Source organism: Amaranthus tricolor, chromosome 13 (assembly GCF_026212465.1).
Source record: "Amaranthus tricolor cultivar Red isolate AtriRed21 chromosome 13, ASM2621246v1, whole genome shotgun sequence".
NCBI classification, from domain to species: domain Eukaryota; kingdom Viridiplantae; phylum Streptophyta; class Magnoliopsida; order Caryophyllales; family Amaranthaceae; genus Amaranthus; species Amaranthus tricolor.
Genome location: NC_080059.1, coordinates 6,234,361 through 6,252,297, shown reverse-complemented (window position 1 = coordinate 6,252,297; position 17,937 = coordinate 6,234,361). Strand labels below are relative to the sequence as shown.

The 17,937-nt window shown below is 32.3% G+C and overlaps 2 protein-coding genes across 3 annotated transcripts; one reads left to right on the top strand and one right to left on the bottom strand.

Moving 5' to 3' along the window:
• The first annotated feature begins 3,494 nt into the window (after window positions 1-3,494).
• LOC130798457 (leucoanthocyanidin reductase-like) lies at window positions 3,495-7,153 on the top strand. Its single transcript, XM_057661447.1, has 5 exons — window positions 3,495-3,796; window positions 4,626-4,766; window positions 5,538-5,775; window positions 6,173-6,376; window positions 6,542-7,153. Exons 1-5 carry the CDS (start codon window positions 3,578-3,580, stop codon window positions 6,805-6,807), a joined length of 1,068 nt encoding a protein of 355 aa, XP_057517430.1. The 5' UTR covers window positions 3,495-3,577; the 3' UTR covers window positions 6,808-7,153.
• Window positions 7,154-7,619: 466 nt separating this feature from the next.
• LOC130798456 (uncharacterized) lies at window positions 7,620-17,633 on the bottom strand. 2 transcript variants are annotated; one of them, XM_057661445.1, is made up of 15 exons: window positions 17,078-17,626; window positions 15,980-16,070; window positions 15,778-15,862; window positions 15,477-15,561; window positions 14,959-15,028; window positions 14,494-14,563; window positions 12,233-12,262; window positions 10,920-10,965; window positions 10,321-10,570; window positions 9,593-9,798; window positions 9,408-9,482; window positions 9,115-9,184; window positions 8,931-9,011; window positions 8,309-8,388; window positions 7,620-7,942 (listed from the first exon to the last, which is right to left on the bottom strand). In XM_057661445.1, the coding sequence occupies exons 1-15, from the start codon at window positions 17,212-17,214 to the stop codon at window positions 7,864-7,866; spliced, it is 1,455 nt and encodes a 484-aa protein (XP_057517428.1). In that variant the 5' UTR covers window positions 17,215-17,626; the 3' UTR covers window positions 7,620-7,863. The 2 variants fall into 2 exon arrangements, with proteins under 2 accessions (XP_057517428.1, XP_057517429.1); XM_057661446.1 differs by lacking the exon at window positions 12,233-12,262 and having other exon boundaries at window positions 17,078-17,633.
• Between the last annotated feature and the right edge of the window lie 304 nt (window positions 17,634-17,937).

Sequence of the window (17,937 nt, the reverse complement as noted above, 5' to 3'; positions counted from 1 at the left end):
TTATTATTTGAGTCAAAGTTTTGAATTTTAGATTGTTGGATTTTAGGCTCACATGAGTTGGATTGTGAAGGAATGGAGTGAGTTGGGTTGGGAACTCACGAAAAACATAGGTTGAGTAAAGAAATGGGTCACGGGAATTTGATGGGGTAGGGTTTTATTATTTTGTGCCTTCATATAAAAAGGAATTAAATGAGGAAATAAAATATTACTCTCCTCATTCACGGTCTCTTCTGTGCTTCTCACTTTTGAACTAAATTCCTCTTTCTCATTATTTTCGACCTTCAACTCACCGTGAACACTGGTATTAGTGGTGGTAGTAGAATCAGTGACACCTAGCAAATTATCCGTACCTTTATTGAGAATTTTTTCGTTTAAACCTTGGTTTCGGGGGTCTTGATCTCGGTTTTGGGTTTGATTATTAATTCCGAGTTTCAAGTTTTCTTCTTCTTCCTTATTTCCTATATTTCTCCCCTTCGCGACCTCACATTGGATGGGGTCATTCACGGAAGGTAGCGAAATTGGCCTGAAAAAGGTGTGAATCCAAGTCCACAATTCATGGGCAGTAGTATAGTCAAGAACACAATCAATAATGATGGGTTCAAGACTTGCAAGGATCCAAGAGATCGCCAACTTATCACTTTGGATTCATTGTTGATCTCCGGTGGTAGGAGGGGCGACAATGATATGATTGAGTTGCCGCCGATTATGAATTTCAGTTTGAATTTCTTTACACCACTTGGTGTAATTTTTGAAATTTAATTTTTCAGAAATTTCTGGCCAAGTATGAATTTTTTGTTGTATTTTTGGATAAGTTGGAACAAATGTTGTTCCATTTGAGCCATAGAAATCATAATTTTGGTTTTGTATTTGATTTGGTTTGGTTTGATTGGTTTTGTTTTGATTTGGTATTTTTTGGATCGATTTTGGTTGATTATGATCAATGATAAAATACCGATAGAGTTTTTCCGTTCAGGAAAACCTTACGGCTCTGATACCATGTAGAAAATCATAATACGGAAATAACGATTGGTTTGAGTTTTGAATACTTGGTTTGTATTAATTTATCAATGAGAGGAACACCTATATTTATACATGAGATTTAAGACTAAAAATAAGGAAACAAAATATTAACATAAACCTAAATAACAGGAAACAAAATAAGCTTAATATCCTAAATATTAAAAAAAAAATCTTAACTTCCTAAAAACATAATATTCTGAAATAATAATATCTTTATTTTATTCTACTTTTTATTTTCCTACAACTCCTATATCCCATTACAATTTACCCTAATTTTTTATTTTAATATGTCTTTATGAATTTACCACATTTTTTTTTCTCAATATAATTTCACTATTTTTACTCTTTATATATCTCTCTTATTTCTAAATAGTTCACTATATTAGCTCATTACACTCGACTCTTTAGTTTCCGTGTCAAAAATAAATAGATAAAATAACTCATAGGAAGGAAATTAATCTCTTACAAAATGACAAGCATATAGTTATAAATTTGGGTGGTAACTTGTCTAATAGGCAATTAGATTGATTGAATGAAACTTAAATAATTATAGTTATAAAAGAGTGGACTCTAATTTTAAGTCAGAGAAGATGAAACAAACCAACTGGCATGCTGGCCCATCTTCAGAAATTTATACAAGTTTATTGATGCATAATCATATCTACCCTTCCATGCATGCATGCATGCATCTATTTCTCTTTCTCCCCGACCTAACACCCTTCCCTTTTCTAACTAAGATCATACAACTATATCTAAACCTAATCACTCGTTTAGTTGTTGGTACTAAATAATAATTATGAGATAAATTTTATAAAAAAATAAAATGATTAAAGTAAAAATAAGTAGGACCATTTTCTAATCACTCGTTTAATTGTTGGTACTAATTTTTTATTATCATTTTCTTTTTTATATTAGATAAACAAACCATACCTTCAATGCTTTTAACTAACTTTTCACAATTTTTACTTTGAGTTTTCTTGGGAAATATGTAACTTCTTTAATTTTGGGATTAAATTGTGCACAACATGATATGGGTCCCTAACTTGGTTGATATAATATATATAACTATAGTTTATATAATTAATAACTTTATATTTTATTGGTTATCATAAATATTTTTTTAAAAATATACATCTTTTTATTAAACAACCTTCCTATATATATTAAAAAAATCAATGTAGATATTAATGTATAGGACTATTCTTTTTGTTTTTATTTAAATTAGGATTAGCTTATAAATTAGAGTACTAATTAAAATGTTAATCTAAGTTGACTATTGAATCGTGAGAGGAAGAATTTCCTTGTCAAAAACTAGATCAGCTAATAGGGAAGTCATGAATGTAAGCAAAAATAGGGGAATAGTAGACTTTAGGTTTTGTAGAGTTCACTTTATTCAATAATATGAAGTATATACATTCTATGTTTTCTTCTAAATTAGAGGATGAAAAGAAAGAAGATTGAAATTAGTTGGAAAATAAGATAAAAATAAATAATAGAAATAAATGGTTATAACAGAGAAATAATAAGTTTTTGATGAGATTGAAAGGAGAGTGACATTTGCAAAAAAAAAAAATGAATAAGTGTAAAATTAGTGACACATACTAAAATGAAATACAGTGCTAAAATGAATAGTAAAAATCAAATTGAAAACAAAAAAAATTAACAATAAAAAAATTTCTTTAAAAAAGTTTAATTTTGAAAAAAAAAGGTTCTGTAAAATTAATAAAGTGGTTTTTTAATTTATTTTTTAACCATACAACTTTTTATTTTTTTTAAGTAAAATATAATAATATTCAACAAAAATAAATTAAATTTATAAAAAAATTAACAAATGGAATACACGCTTCAAAGGCTATGACCATTAACCAATGAACTTTTTTTTGTTAGATATTTGATTTAAATTGCTCGTTTTCAAAAGAAAAAATCTTTTATTTAAGGATTACATATATAGTTTTTGAAATTCATTTCAAATCATTTTATAAGTCTAATGTTTTATAAATATAATGTCATTAAGTGATTTCTAATTAAGCGAATTTAGGGGATTATATCAAGTTTCCCATATCAAATGTATACATCGTACCACTATTGTTAATGATAACAAATAGGAGTATATTCTTTTCAATCAATCTTTAAAAATAGATACCATCTGCAATAACTTTTTTAAAACAAAAAATTCATTTCAAATTGTAATTTTCAATCATTAAATCATAAAAGAAGAACTTGATAATGACAAAGTTTGAGAAATCCTCAATTTTACCTATTTTACAATAATGATGGAATTTACTCAAATTCAAAATTGAATTTTATTGATTTTTCAAATAAAATTTAAAATCATTATTTCCAAATATAGCATTACGTGAATACGAAAATCAAAATTGTCTAAACAACCCTTCAACATCTCCATAATTCTTGCTCAAACATTCCAACTCACAATCTTTTTCTCTATATAATCATTTCCACCCTCTAAAACACATAACCACAATTCACATAATAAGTACTACAGTAGTACCTCTTCCCTTCTAACAACCCTCTCTTTCTTTTCTCAAAAAAAAAAAAGATGACGGCTTCTACACTTCCGGTTTTGGCCAATGGTACTAAATTAGGGGGTCGAACCTTAATTGTTGGTTCAACCGGGTTCATTGGTCGGTTCATTGCAGAGGCTTGCTTAGAATCCGGTCGCCCCACTTACGTACTAGTTCGGTCCGGTTCATCTGCTTTTTCAACCAAGACTCAAATTATACACACCCTTCAAAATAAGGGTGCCACCATTATTATCGTACGCCCTCTTTCTTTCTTTTTAGTTTCAAAACTCTTTTTTTAGTACATGAAATTTGAAAAGAGACCGTGAATATCAAATTTATGACTTTATATAGGAAAAGTGCATGGTATATGCTTTGCAAGAGCTTATTCCCAATTCAACATAGTAAAATATTAAGAGCTAAATTTTGTATTAGATCGTGTTATATATTCATATAAGCAGCTCAAATAGAAAAATAAGTCTTTTAATGTCCATATAAGTAGATAGCACTTTTCAAAAAATGTTCGAGATTCGATTTTCAATTAACTCTTACTTTTTCTGTTTTCTTAATCAGGCGGAGCAAAGATTATAGATTACTTATTGATATTTAGAAAATTGAAGTCCTTCGCTAACCATTTAAAAATTAGCAAAAGACAAATTTGTGCTATATTTTTTATTAATATACCAAATAACTAGATATAATTCATCAAAATAATAAATAAATAAATAAATAAAATAACTAAACATTTAATGCCATATACCTAAAATTAATAAAAATGGACTGAAAACTCGGATGTCAAATATAACTAAACATTTAATGGCAAGATAGGAATAAGAATTTTCGCAAAACTTTGAAATCCATATATTTTAAACCCTTAATCAATAATATCGCAAGAAGACACATTATTAACTGAGTTACAACTAACTGATGAACTATAAAAAATTTGTTAGAGCCCTTATTTTCTAGTAGCTCTAGACAGTTGGATACCTTAAATAGGGCTAGAACTGTCCCTGGCCTTGGTCTACCATGTAGTAAACAAGTATTTGATGTATGTTGTAGAAATGAAATACTGGATAAATGGCGCAGGGAACCATAACAGATGAGAAATGGATGATAAAGATATTGGAGGACTATAAGATAGAAGTCGTCATTTCTGCTGTTGGAGGAGAAAGCATTTTAGACCAATTTCATCTCATTCATGCTCTTAAAGCTGTTGGAACTGTCAAGGTAATTTTCTTCATATTTTTTTATATTAAATTTTCTTTATATGATTTTATGTATGCCATTGCACTTTTTATTGTTATTTTACCTTAATTATCACAGAAAATTAATTTAATTAGTATTAAATTGACTATTTAACCCATAATATAAATAAGAGCTACTGTTGTGAGATACCGTCTTTCGGTGAGACGATCTTAAGGAGCCTATATTTTTTTTATTACGTACTAGATTGGTTATTTAACCCTTATATGAGACATGTCTCTGGATAAAACTATCTCATATAACAATTTATATAAAGGTAAAAGGAGAAAATTAAAGAAATAAATGCAATGGCAAAAAATCAAAGCACATAGTCATACGTAATTGCTTTAAATTGTATATAGAATCTAAATATTAACTATTTACGGTTAAAGTGATTGCACAAATTCTTAAATGAAAGAGATCATCTCTATCATACTAATTCATATACTTTTAGTGTTAAAGTGATTATTTATAATTTTAAAGTGATTAATTAGATAAATTAGCTAATTATATGGGTCTGTCTCATGGAGAAATGATCTCAAACAAAACGAGCTGAAATTATTGTGCTCTCTCCAATAAACACGAAAAAAGGTTGTTTTCAATAACTTGAATAATTTAATTAGTCATTTTAATTTAGTCTATTATAATCAGAAATCAAAAAATTATTAATCTTTAGTCCGTCAAAATAATTGACGTACATTTTATGTAATTGAAGAAAAAATAAAAATTTGATTTTGGACAAAAATTATGGTGTAGAGGTTCCTGCCTTCAGAATTTGGGCACGACATAGAAAGAGCAGATCCAGTAGAACCAGGACTAAAAATGTATAAAGAAAAAAGAGAGGTAAGAAGAGCAATAGAAGAAGCTGGGATCCCCTACACCTATATTTGTTGCAATTCTATTGCAGCTTGGCCTTATCATGACAATACTCATCCTGCTGATGTTCTTCCTCCTCTCGATCGCTTTCACATCTATGGCGATGGCAACGTCAAAGGTATCTCATCATCTTTCTTTTACGAAAATTGTTATTCATGTAACTGTTAGAGTATATATATAACATAACTTGGAGCCTCAACCATTAATTTAAGCTTTTGGTTGAATCGGTTCTTTGACATGATATCAGAGCTTGTTTGAATATAAAACATAACTTGAGGCCTCAACCATCAACTTAAGTTTTTGGTTGACTTGGTTTCTTGACATGATATCAGAGCCTGTTAGAATATATAATATAATTTAGAGCCTCGACTATCAACTTAAACTTTTGGTTGAGTTGGTTTCTTAACATGATATTAGAGCCTGTTAGAGTATATAACATAACTTGGAACCTCAATCATCAGCTTACAACAGGCGATAATTCACATATTTGTTTACTTGAGATGTATCATTTTCAGCATACTTTGTGGCGGGTACTGATATTGGACGACTAACAATCAAAGTCATCAATGATCACCGGACTATCAACAAATCAGTTCATTTCCGACCAACTAACAATCTTTTGAGCATAAACGAGCTTGCTTCTTTGTGGGAGAAAAAAATTAATCGAAATCTTCCTCGTGTTACTATAACAGAACAAGACCTTCTCAATGCGGCCAATGGTATGCTTTCGCAACTAAAAAACTCATTATTGAGGGTCTCACTGGCCGCAACCTCCTTACCTCCTTTGAAAAGGGTATGGTATGCCAGTCTTCCAACCCTTCTTAAACCCCGATCATAACTTTTATGAGTGGAATTCAACTTATGTTTTCTTGTTTCGATATCAGAAATGCGAATTCCTGAGAGTATTGTGGCTGCATTTACCCATGACATATTCATCCAAGGTTGCCAAGTTAACTTCGCATTGGATAAAGCAACTGATGTGGAAGCAACATCTCTGTATCCCGATACAACATTTCGATCCATCGATGAGTGCTTCGACGATTTCGTATCGATGATAATCGAGGGTCACGTAATGCCTGAAAGAAATGTTGGTGATGGAATGAAACTAAATAGGTCCGAGGCTTATGCTATCACCTTATCAGCTGCTTAACCATGTTTAATGTAATGTAGGATCATCAGTATAGTAATTATGCTCAAATTGCATGATTATCTTTTGTGGTGGAATAAATTTTAGGAGTTTTATAAGTACAGTAAGCCTATTCAAAGTTTTAATTGATTCATCATTAAAAAGAAAAAAAGAAAAATGGAGTGCAATAAAGGGATATTAGAAGGTTAGGAAATTGTTGTGTTGCAACAACTTTTTAGTATTGAACTTTTGGTTGTCGTAAAATTGTACTAGTATATTTGTCTTTAATTTTCCTCATTAACTAGTTTTTTAATGCAAATTTATTAGTAGTATTACAATAATAAATAAATTTTAGTTCAATTTTTATCAAATGGGTTTTGTCATTTTCATAGTAATGATATTTTAATTCCAAGTTTCTTTTCGTTTCAAAGTAGTAATGAATGTAAATGAATTTTATGAAGAAAATAAATCAATCCTGTAGAACAACCATGATCATCAATCGTGATAAGTAGATTACTAAATAAATCACAATCATCCCTTCACTTAATACCAATAATCAGACGGGCTATATTATTGATTACGGATTAGAGGTGTTCATTCAGGTCATTGGGTTGATTTCGAGTCAGGTATTTTGCGTCGGTTCAAAATCGAGTATTGTGTCCACATTGGTTTTTACATAATTGTAAATCCATTTTTAAGTCGAATTAAATCGAATCGTTTATAAGGCCGGGTGAATATCAGGTCTGTTTTGAACGCCTCTATTTCAAATTAATCATTTTTATGGTATGAAGGAGAATTTTAGCACTACCAAGGGAAGAAAATGAAGGGAATAAAAATAGAGAACAGACTAAGGTATTGACATTTAACCTTAAAGAGAGTATATGTTAGGTGAAGAACATGTGATAGCATTATATTTACATCATTGAACTCAAATTACAAAGCTTGAACAGGCTGCTTTTGCTCTAATTTTAACCTAATTTATGACATGTTAGTTACAGAACATGGAGCGGCAAGCACCAGTATGAAGTAAAAAAAGGGACTTTTGGTGAGAATTTCACAATCATCAACACTATACTGTAACTATACATCATATACAGCTAATCTTTCATCAACACAGACCCGACAAACTGGACATCTCTGGCACTTATCGCTGCAGATACTGCACGAAAATGATAATACCCGTTTGGAGTAAAAGATAACCCAAATGAAAGAAAAGGCTTTGGTGGTGTTTGGCAAAATAACTTGTTGAGCAATTTTAGCTTATTTTAATACAATTAGAGGATTGGGTGGTCAAACCAGCCAATGCTAATGTTTGGTAAATTAGCTGGTTGAAAAAACTCATTGTTATGAATGAGCTGTTTTTGAACAAGCTACTCATAGCAGCGGGTTCAAAATCAGCTAATCAAACCAGTTAATAAAATTAGTTGGTATCAGCCATTGCAATCAGTTATCAGCTATTTGCCAAACAACCCATTATGACTGCAATCTAAAGGGGCCTAAGAGCACCAAAATGATAAAAACACACCTGCACAAGATCCGATGCCTACAGGGAAGCAGCACAATGCTGATATCTCTCTCGAAGCATACTCGACAAAGAACTTTTTCCTGAGTAAGATGTTTTTGTATATGGAGTCAATGGCGAGAAACCATTCAAATTCAGTCGAGAAAAATTTAATTCAACATTGGAAGAATCCATTACGTTACATAAATGCAGTTCTTGAACTTCATAACTTGTATAAAAAGGATATTTGACTTAATATAAGAATAAAATTGGCAAATTTAAAACTTGAGCGTAAGAAAACAAGAAGCAACACATGGCCATTGATGACAAATACGAACAAAAATCAAATTAAACAAATGGTCGTAACAAAACAAAAAGCACAGCTATATGCGTCAAAATTAAAGGTGTTCATTCGAGTTAATTTCGGGTCAGGTGTTTCGGGTCGGTTTAAAATCGGGTCTTGTGAGCACATTGGTTTTTACATATTTTTACATTCATTTTGAAGTCAGGTCAAGTCGGGTTTGATTACAAGGTCAGGTAACTATCAAACAACATGAAGCTTAATGGATTATCTACGAAACATAGTTGCAAAAAACATGTAGAAACACAAAAATAGACATGTGTAGAAACAGTTAAAAGATCTTACATTTTGTAGTCTTTCATACTCCTGTTTGCTATATTTGGTTATTTCCGTCTGCTCACCAAGAGCTGCCTGCAGTCTCCAAACCTGAATACAAACAGCAAAAATCCAGAACAAGAATCAGCAAGACGGTAATTCCTTAAATATTTTATAGAAATTTCAAACTGCGATGGCTAGTAAGAAAAATTACCTCCTCAGCCAGATCCTTCTTTGGCATTTTTTTCACGATCTCAGGTGGATAACTGCAGAAGGTGTTGTACCTGAAAGAGCAATCAAAACAGAAGATCATGAACCAAAAATAAAAAAAAACGGAAAAATTTTACGACTAAGCTAATTATGTCATTTTTCTGACGTCAGACCTAAACTTTAACTTTCTGACTATATGAGCCACGTACGAATATCCGGTATGAAAAGTCAATGGAAATTAATGAAATCTAATAAATTCATATTTTCCAGACATCTGGATATATAGAAGTTACCGACCCAGATGCCTCTTCATGCAAAAGCTGTGCTTGTTCCTCTCGGCTTCCCTCGTCAATAGACCACCAGCCAAGCAGTCTGTTTCACAATAACAAATATGCCCGAAACAAAGATTATTCATTATAGAAGATAGACATGATTTTTAATTAAGGAGAAGTAGTAAGCACTAGATATAAAGCTATCATCACCTTGAACCATGGTGCATAAATGCAAGACAGTCACAAAGTTTTTCGGAGAAGGTAAAATACCGCCCTTGTCCAGCATCAGTGTGGAACAAGAGAACAATTTTTTCCACCAGTCGGGACATGGCAAATAAAACCCCGACACCTTGCAGAAGGAACAAAGGAGAAAAAAGAACGGGAATAGGGATTTTTTTAGCAGCTGCAGGAGATCCCTGAAATATTCAAAAACCAAAAATGTCATTCAATATAGGAAAAATTACCTAGAATAATCCAACCTTTTTAGGATTTTCCAACAATAATTCCACCTATTGATTAACCGTGAATAATCCCAACTTTAGGGGTATTTGCCTAGAATAAGCTTGGGTAACCCGATAACCTCCGATAACCTTCTATAGTAGGTTTACCAAAAATTTAAACTGAATAATTTTGCATAATTAAAAAATCTTAATTTTTTTAAAACATTTTTTAACATTTTTTTCGATATATTATTTTAATTTATCTTTTTTTTAAAAAATAAAATTTGCTATAACAAGTCATGTTACTAAGTTTACTCTTGGAAAATACCCTCCAAAATTGGAATTAATCATGGTTAATCAATAGGTGAGATTATTGCACGAAAATCATGAAAAGTTGGAATATTCTTGGTAATTTTTCCTTCAATATATGTAAGCAAACTACTATTCAGAGGAAAAAAAAAAGTGAAAAAGAGCCACAAAATACAAAAATAAATTCACCTCTAAACGCATACAAAGAAGCACTTGGAAAATGATAATTGGTATTTTCATGATATGGCCACCAATGTCGGGCAGACCACACAGGCTCTCATGGTTCTGATCTTCTTCTTGGAAAACGACTAAGCCACTAGTCCAGTCAAGGTAGCTAACACTACTTGAAGAAGCAGCATTCTCCACAGTGCATGAACTCCTATGTATCATGGGATTTGACCATTTTGTACAAACAAGAAAGGCAAAGCACTCCGCAATACTGCACAAATGATACAGCATTGTCAACTATGTCAAGGAGAGAACCACCGTCAGGTGTCGATGTAAAGTTTTCAAACAAGAATGCCAATGAAAAGCTTCGAGAAGTTATGAAACTCCGGACAGAGTCCCAAACTCCAGTAAAACTGTGTTACACACCCTTAACCTCATAAAATCAGACCAAGTTTAGAGTTTCCAACAATAAGATAACTAGGGAAACTCCAAATCCCTGGAAGAAAGCTGCCCCAAATATTGAGCAGTGCAGACCGGTGATTGCTTCTAATCTATGAAGGAAGGGGAGAAAATAAGGGTTTTGCTCAATCAGGATGAATGCAAGAGCACATAGAGAGTACCCAAAATTGATAAACAAGTCCCACCATCCCAGAGCACCAATGTCACCTGAAATAATTCAATGGGAAACAAGAAATAGAAAGGTATAAAGATGAGGCTGAAACAAGTAATTCATACTGCATGTCGAAAGTAAAATATCATAGAAAGAAAATCATGCTAATGTTTTTCAATTTTCATGCAGCAATACAGTTTGATTCATATTGTTACCATACATAAATGGCACACTCAAACCAAGGCCTAAGCAAGAGGCAAAACAATGAAAATCAAAAACCGAGAACATTTTTAACATCCAAAAGGAAGGCGAAGAGAGAAAAAAACTGCTTGATGGATGGAAAAGGGCTTATTTTTCGTTAAAGAATTACAATCATTAAGAATTTTCTAAATAACATGCCGCTATACAACTTGTATTTACTCAAAGCACCTCCTAATATCCTTGATTCTTTAGATTAGACGATGAGAAATTTCCTTTAGAGGGGTCAGGAGATAGAAAAAGGGGACATTTAGTTGGTCGAAAGAAAGTGAAGCTTCCCCATGACTATGGCGGTTTGGGGTTAAGTATATAGGCACCAAAAACATTGCTTTGCTAGGAAACTAATTGTGGAGATTTCCTCGTGAACAAAATTCCATTTGGCACAAAATGATTAAAAATAAGTATGGCTCGTTGGCAACTTAACGAGATGTGCTCGCAGGACCTTCCTCTTGCTGCGTGAACCCTTAGAAATCAATATCACGGATACGCTCTGAAGTTTTGCCTTTTTAGGAGTTTTAAGGCTGGGAGCAGAAGTAAAATAAAATGTTAGGAGATTGTGGGTAAGACAACCTTCTCTGAAAATTTGTTTCCTAACTCTACAATTTATCTATAATAGGGGTGATAATGATGGTTGATCTTTTAGTCTTTTAACTTTATGCTTTACCCTCTCAAAAGAGAATGTGAGCACCGTTCTGTGCTTACTAACATCCAAATTACTACAGATCCTAATTTGCCATATCTGTATGATTTGATTGCAAAATGTACTAGAGCTTTGCTTTATGGGGCTGTTTGCTCGTGTAGGAAAATTGTTGGGGTAAATTTCAATATTGCATAATAAGCTTAGAAAGGCAGACCATAGTAACTACAAATTCTTTGTATCTAAAGAAATCAAAAAGAATTCATAATAATTTGTTTTTTTTTTTCCATTTAAACTCCGTTCATATGGTAGGGTAGTAAAGTAAGAAACTCAATCAAAAACAGATTGCACTTTCTTATCGATTTCCGGCATTTTTTTCTGAAGTCCATGAAGATTATAAAAGAAAACACTGGGAAATGATCTTTTACCTTCTTCTTGATTTCCTTTCACACCAACTCCTGTCAACCAGACAAGTGTTAAAAGAAAACAAAACCATGTACGGCATATCTAGATCAAAAGCATTGTACTACAGCGGGAGATTATAATTGTGGACAGAAAATTCTCGGTCTAAAATCAGAATACTAGTCAGATTCCAAATGTTGGGAAGTATAGACGAACGGAACAGACACATTTAAATCCCAGATAAGAAGTTTTATTCGAAATAGGTTTCATACTTGCATATATTCATTCCTTTTTCACTCAGTTGATCAAAACCTCTAGACAACATGCAAAACCCAACTTTTTTTGGGTGATAGTTGAGAACTATAGATCTTGTTGATAGATGCATCCATGAGAAAGAGGAAGGAAACAATGAGCCTTGAATCATAAGAACATAATGCCACAATGAAGCCATTGGCAAATTATGTAGTTGGAGAACGAGAGGAGTACAAAGTTCAAAGGTGATCAGATAAGATGACAGCAAGCAATAAAAAGAGGTAATGATGACCACTAACAAGAAAAAAACGAGGGGTAAGGGAAATAGTGAAAGAGACAAATTGTTCTTAGACTCGACTCGGGTTACAAATTCGAGTGTCAAACTCATCAAGTTTTGTTTTCAGGACTTGGGGACACGTTTTATAAGGTTCCAAAATCTATAATTGGACTCAGCGACAACAATAAATAACATTATTCTTATTATTTAGGAAATATATTGATTTTTTTATTAGAAATAGAATCAAAAATAGTAAAGTTATTGAAAATAGAGTCTAGAATACACATAAGGAATAGGAATAATTAATACTCTTCGGTAACTAGATATAAACATGAGGGAAAAAAAAGAAAAAGTATTTTCATGAAAATGAATGAGCCAATGACAACTCACCTATAAAGAAATAGAAAAACATACATAAATGAGCCAAATTGCCAAAGACGGACATAAAATATACTATAGGCTCACTTCACCTTCAATTTAGATTCTCTTTCTCCTTCTCTATGTTACCCACAAGCGAATAAAAATATACCGCGGAATTGCTTCACTTTGGCGTGCAAAAGCCAAAAAGTTTTATCAGTCATCTGTTGCTAAATAGTATTACCCAATGTACCCAAAATACCATCATCAACAACAATATCCGGATTATGCCAACAACACTAACAATAATATTCTAGTCATCACAACCAGTGCTCCAGTAGAAAAAATATCTAAATTATCCGCCTCTCAACCCTACAATTCATGTTTAATAGGAAACCGACTAGGCCAGATGCTAATAGAAATCATAATTGTTTCTCATTCCAGAAAACCAAGTGGAGAACAAGTTCTGGACCAAGTCTAAAGAAGAAGACCTTGAGAAACCCGGTGATATTAAGGTGAATGTTAGAGGTTTAGACAACAAGGAATATAATCTGATATTAGGTGAATGGAAATACGCATGCGACTCATGAAGTTTTGTATTAAAAGGTAAGTGGAATAGTTTCATGGATGCGAGTCGTCTTTCAACAAGGTGATTGGAGGGTGGAGGTGCATCGATCATCATCTAGCAAATTAAGCTTCTCTATTGCCATTGTTGAAGATGAAAATGAAGTCGAACACGAAATTCATCATCTTCCTAATATTTCTAATTGGGAAAATTTCTCATAGGGGTTCCAATAATAATAGAAATGGATTGTAAATTAAGCAATGATGCTGATATATCCAATGTGAGCTCCATCAAAATTCATTGCACTGTAGGCATGAGACAAAGAAACAAATCACTAAAGTGGCCTAGCTACCACTCCCTCCGTCCCACAGATTTGCAACATTTAAGTTCCCATGTGAGTTTTTGGAATACAAGTAGCAAATTCAAAGAGAAAAATTCAATGGAACATGGCCTACCCCTCATATATGTAACATTTGCTCAACATCACAGTCACATACCATGACTCAATACATCAATAAGCATGTCACCCGGTAAACTACTTCAAATTTAATAGTATGAAAATCACGTCATCAAGATACAATGCCAAAAAGTATCACTTTTCAATTTCAATGGATCAATAAAAAGCCAAAAAAGATATCTTCAATTCCAAGTCTATAATTCATGAAATAAGTTTGATGTAAATAGAAGTATTGTTACTTTTACTACCCAACAGTTGTAAATGCGATGATTGAGCACTTGTTTAATCCATTCAAACAAACATAAATCAAATTCACATAAATTATTCAGAAGCAAGAATGCAAGATAATATGAAGAGATTAAGAGGGAAAAGGAAGTACCAGAGAGTTTTAAAAGGGTAAATAGTGTAGCAGCAAGAAAGAAAACCATAGAGATTGCGACCCAGAAATGCTGCAGACACAATATTAGGTTGAGCGACCGAGAAGTAAAAAAAAAGGTTCTACCAAAAACAAGAATTGATTCACTCAAAGAAACATAAAAAATCTAGAAGTTTGTTACACACTCTAATAAAAGGTGAATCAATAGTAACTTTACAACCCGCTTTGCTCCTTCATTACAGAAAATTTAAGGATCTACCGGAAAAATCTTACCTTTTGAATCAGCTACTTGGCTTTCACATTCCTAAATAACCATTTTTACACACTATTTTTTCTTGATGTCCCATACTTAGTTTGTTCAGCTAAAATGGGTAAAGAAGAAAGCAGGACGAATACCAAAATAATTATAATAAAAGCTGCATGTCCAACGAGACGTAAGAATCTGATACAGAGAATGATTAAACTCACTGGAAGTGTCTCCCATATTGCTTCATCACTCAAGCTTTCTTCATCTCCAGGCATTAGAGCCCTGCACATTCTGTAAGAACATTCGCACTACAGCTCAGATAATGCACTAACTCAACATTTAAGAAATTAATAGTGCATATGCCTCAGGAGCAAACAAGTTGTGTCGAAAGTAGATAGATGCCAATATCATACTAAGTACTCTAACGATCATCGAATTCTAATCAAAAGGATAAAGGAGAACTAAATCCTTCAAATGCATCAAAGAATAAGATAAAAATTTTACTATGTATTATGCCAACCTCTTTGCAGACCAAGACAAAAAACATGAGATATCCATTATAACTCTTACAGAGCCACACACAGAGTAAGCAATTAATTTGCAGAGAAGGTGAACAAAATAGGGATTTCACAATGAGCTGGACTAAACAGTAAGATTGATTCCGGTAAAGCAGAATCTAAGAATGGCAATAATAAACACTTCATTACTAAGCTAATGCCTAACTAATTATAATTAGTACCTGAAATTGTCAATCAAAATAACTGTTTCAAAAGCCAACAAGGGAAAGAAAACAATCTTCAAGCTCACAGCAGCCACACCATAAACTGCCATGGAAAAAGAATGTGAGTGACTAGTAAGATCCCTCAATTTAGTTGATATTCTTACTGGAACACCAATCATGTGTCTAACTATTAATGATTAGAAAAGAAAATTCTAATTTCCTAGCACTTATTCTAAACATACCATGCAATAGAACTCTCTCCCTAAAAAGAAAACAAGTTAAGCACAAGACACAATATGGTTAAAGATGTAAGACATACCAGAAAGGCTCTCAAGGTATACACATAGAAGCAATTCAAACGCAACGATCAATGGGGTTGCAACAACAGCATGACAAGGTGCCCACTGTTATCAGATGAGATGGTTTAATATATAAATACAAACATTAGTTTCTCAAACTAAGTATTAAAGAAAAAAAGCAGACAGTCGTATCCGAATCAAAATAATTGGAGGAAGTTATACATGACGATCGTGTGGAACGGAAGGGGCAGGTAAGGAGAATCTTCCACGGGCAACAACAGCATGAAACAGCCATATCGGCAAAAAGACAACCCTGCAACATATATTCTATTGTAATTTAAATATTTTTTCCAACAATTTTGTATCTTTAAACACTTAACATTTACAACGTAATTTAATATCGAAGCTCCCAATTTTTCGTGGCCCTGTGCGGTTGAACATGCTCAGAACCCCCCTTGGCTAAAGATTATACTAAGGAAACTTTAAGAATATATGAAGATAGCACTTAGATGCAATAAACTATGGATTTAGCAAAGGTCATATCGTTTTCTTGATGTTTTATTCCGCTAATGTGTACCACAAAGAAAGTAAGCACATTGTCAACCCTTCAATCCCCTCAATCTAATGTAATTTGAAAGGACAGAAAAAAAAGAACCATCATTACAAATTAAAAGTTAAAATTCAGATGAAGGTACTATCTAATGTTCAACTAAAATACTTGAGGCTTGTCTAATGAATTCAGCCTATTTGAAGCACCATTTTGTTTCAAGTTAAAAACTCACAAAGTATCTTTCACAAGCAAGGCATCAAGGTAGCTTAATCAAATTATCACCAAAACTTCAAAATTATAAACACTTGGGACTTGTTACACGGCAGCGGGCAGACTGCTACATGAATTCAAAAACAACCAAACAGACCAATAACACAACTTACAACACCCAATTCAAAAAAGGGCTAATGATAAAAGGAAAAGACCAATTCAAAATAACTACATGCCTCAATTTACAAAAAGGAAAAGGCATAAAAATAGCAAAAGTGAAGGAACTTGATAATTTCCAGTCCCAAAAAAGTTACAAACAATTGAATCATGATACAACAACCTTCCATTACTCCACTGTCTTCAATTCATTTGTACCTACTTACACAGGGTTTGGGGTACTCTTAAACAATTGAATCATGGTAATTATTCTAATAAGTGCAGAAGTCTAATTTCAGATTGAATTGGAACATTTAAATCATGATAATCATCCAAAAAAATGAAGAACTTTCATACATGGAAAATTTATAAATCCCAATAAAAAGGCAAAAATTAATACAAACCACCAAGAGTAGGAAGCGACATGCTCAAGCTTAAGAACAAGCAAGAGGGTGAAAGTGAATAACAAGCCATGAGCCGCCAATCCTTGTAACGACTTTGCAACTCTTCTCCAGCTCATCGCATGCCTTCTTCCAATCATTTCTCACTCATACAAATTACTAAATCACTATACAACAAAATTTACAGGGTTTATCAAGTTATAAATAAATTTTGACAAAGATAAAATTGGGTTTTTAGATATTTTTGTAAATAAATATTTAGATTAGTGGGGTAATATAAAAAAAAATGAAATTTTAGAGAGAGGAAGAAGGGTTTTCACTTTTCAGTAGGTGGGCAACTGCCATTGATGGGGAGATGGGCATAGAAAGAAGAAATTGATGAGAAAAACAAAAGATTGAATTGGGAATGAATGAATTTGGGTTCCTGAAATTGCACTAGTGATGATGCAGAATAAATAGGAAATTGTAATTTTATAAGACAACCAAATAATTGACTATCAATTGCAAATCCCTAGTAAAGGGATAATTATCATTTTCATATTTCTTGATTATGACATCTATTCTATCTTAAGCAACTCCTACTTCATTCCTTATATTGACCTTCTCTTTTACTACTCTTTAATTATTATTTTAGGTATAGAAATATATTAATGATTTACTTTCTACATCTCTAGTTTTGTACCTTATGTTTTTTTAATGTCCATTTCAAAGTTTTATAATCCATACTTGTAAATCTTCCTCTAAAAAGGATAAAATAACTATTTTAAAACTTAAAATGCCTATTTTAATATTTTAAAGTTGTCAATTTTTTTAAAAGTTTTAAATGTATATTCCAAGCTTTAAAATAACAGCAAAAATATTTC

What these genes read in the sequence shown, in the direction of transcription:
- LOC130798456 (XM_057661445.1), bottom strand. Translation starts at nt 17,214, where the DNA reads ATGATTGGAAGAAGGCATGCGATGAGCTGGAGAAGAGTTGCAAAGTCG. An exon ending in ATTTTGATTGACAATTTCAG is followed by an intron (nt 15,029 to 15,476) that starts GTACTAATTATA and finishes ATGTTCTTACAG; the next exon opens with AATGTGCAGGGCTCTAATGC. An exon ending in TTTATGCACCATGGTTCAAG is followed by an intron (nt 9,483 to 9,592) that starts GTGATGATAGCT and finishes ATTGTGAAACAG; the next exon opens with ACTGCTTGGCTGGTGGTCTA.
- LOC130798457 (XM_057661447.1), top strand. Translation starts at nt 3,578, where the DNA reads ATGACGGCTTCTACACTTCCGGTTTTGGCCAATGGTACTAAATTAGGG. An exon ending in TGGCGATGGCAACGTCAAAG is followed by an intron (nt 5,776 to 6,172) that starts GTATCTCATCAT and finishes TATCATTTTCAG; the next exon opens with CATACTTTGTGGCGGGTACT. An exon ending in CCTTCTCAATGCGGCCAATG is followed by an intron (nt 6,377 to 6,541) that starts GTATGCTTTCGC and finishes TTTCGATATCAG; the next exon opens with AAATGCGAATTCCTGAGAGT.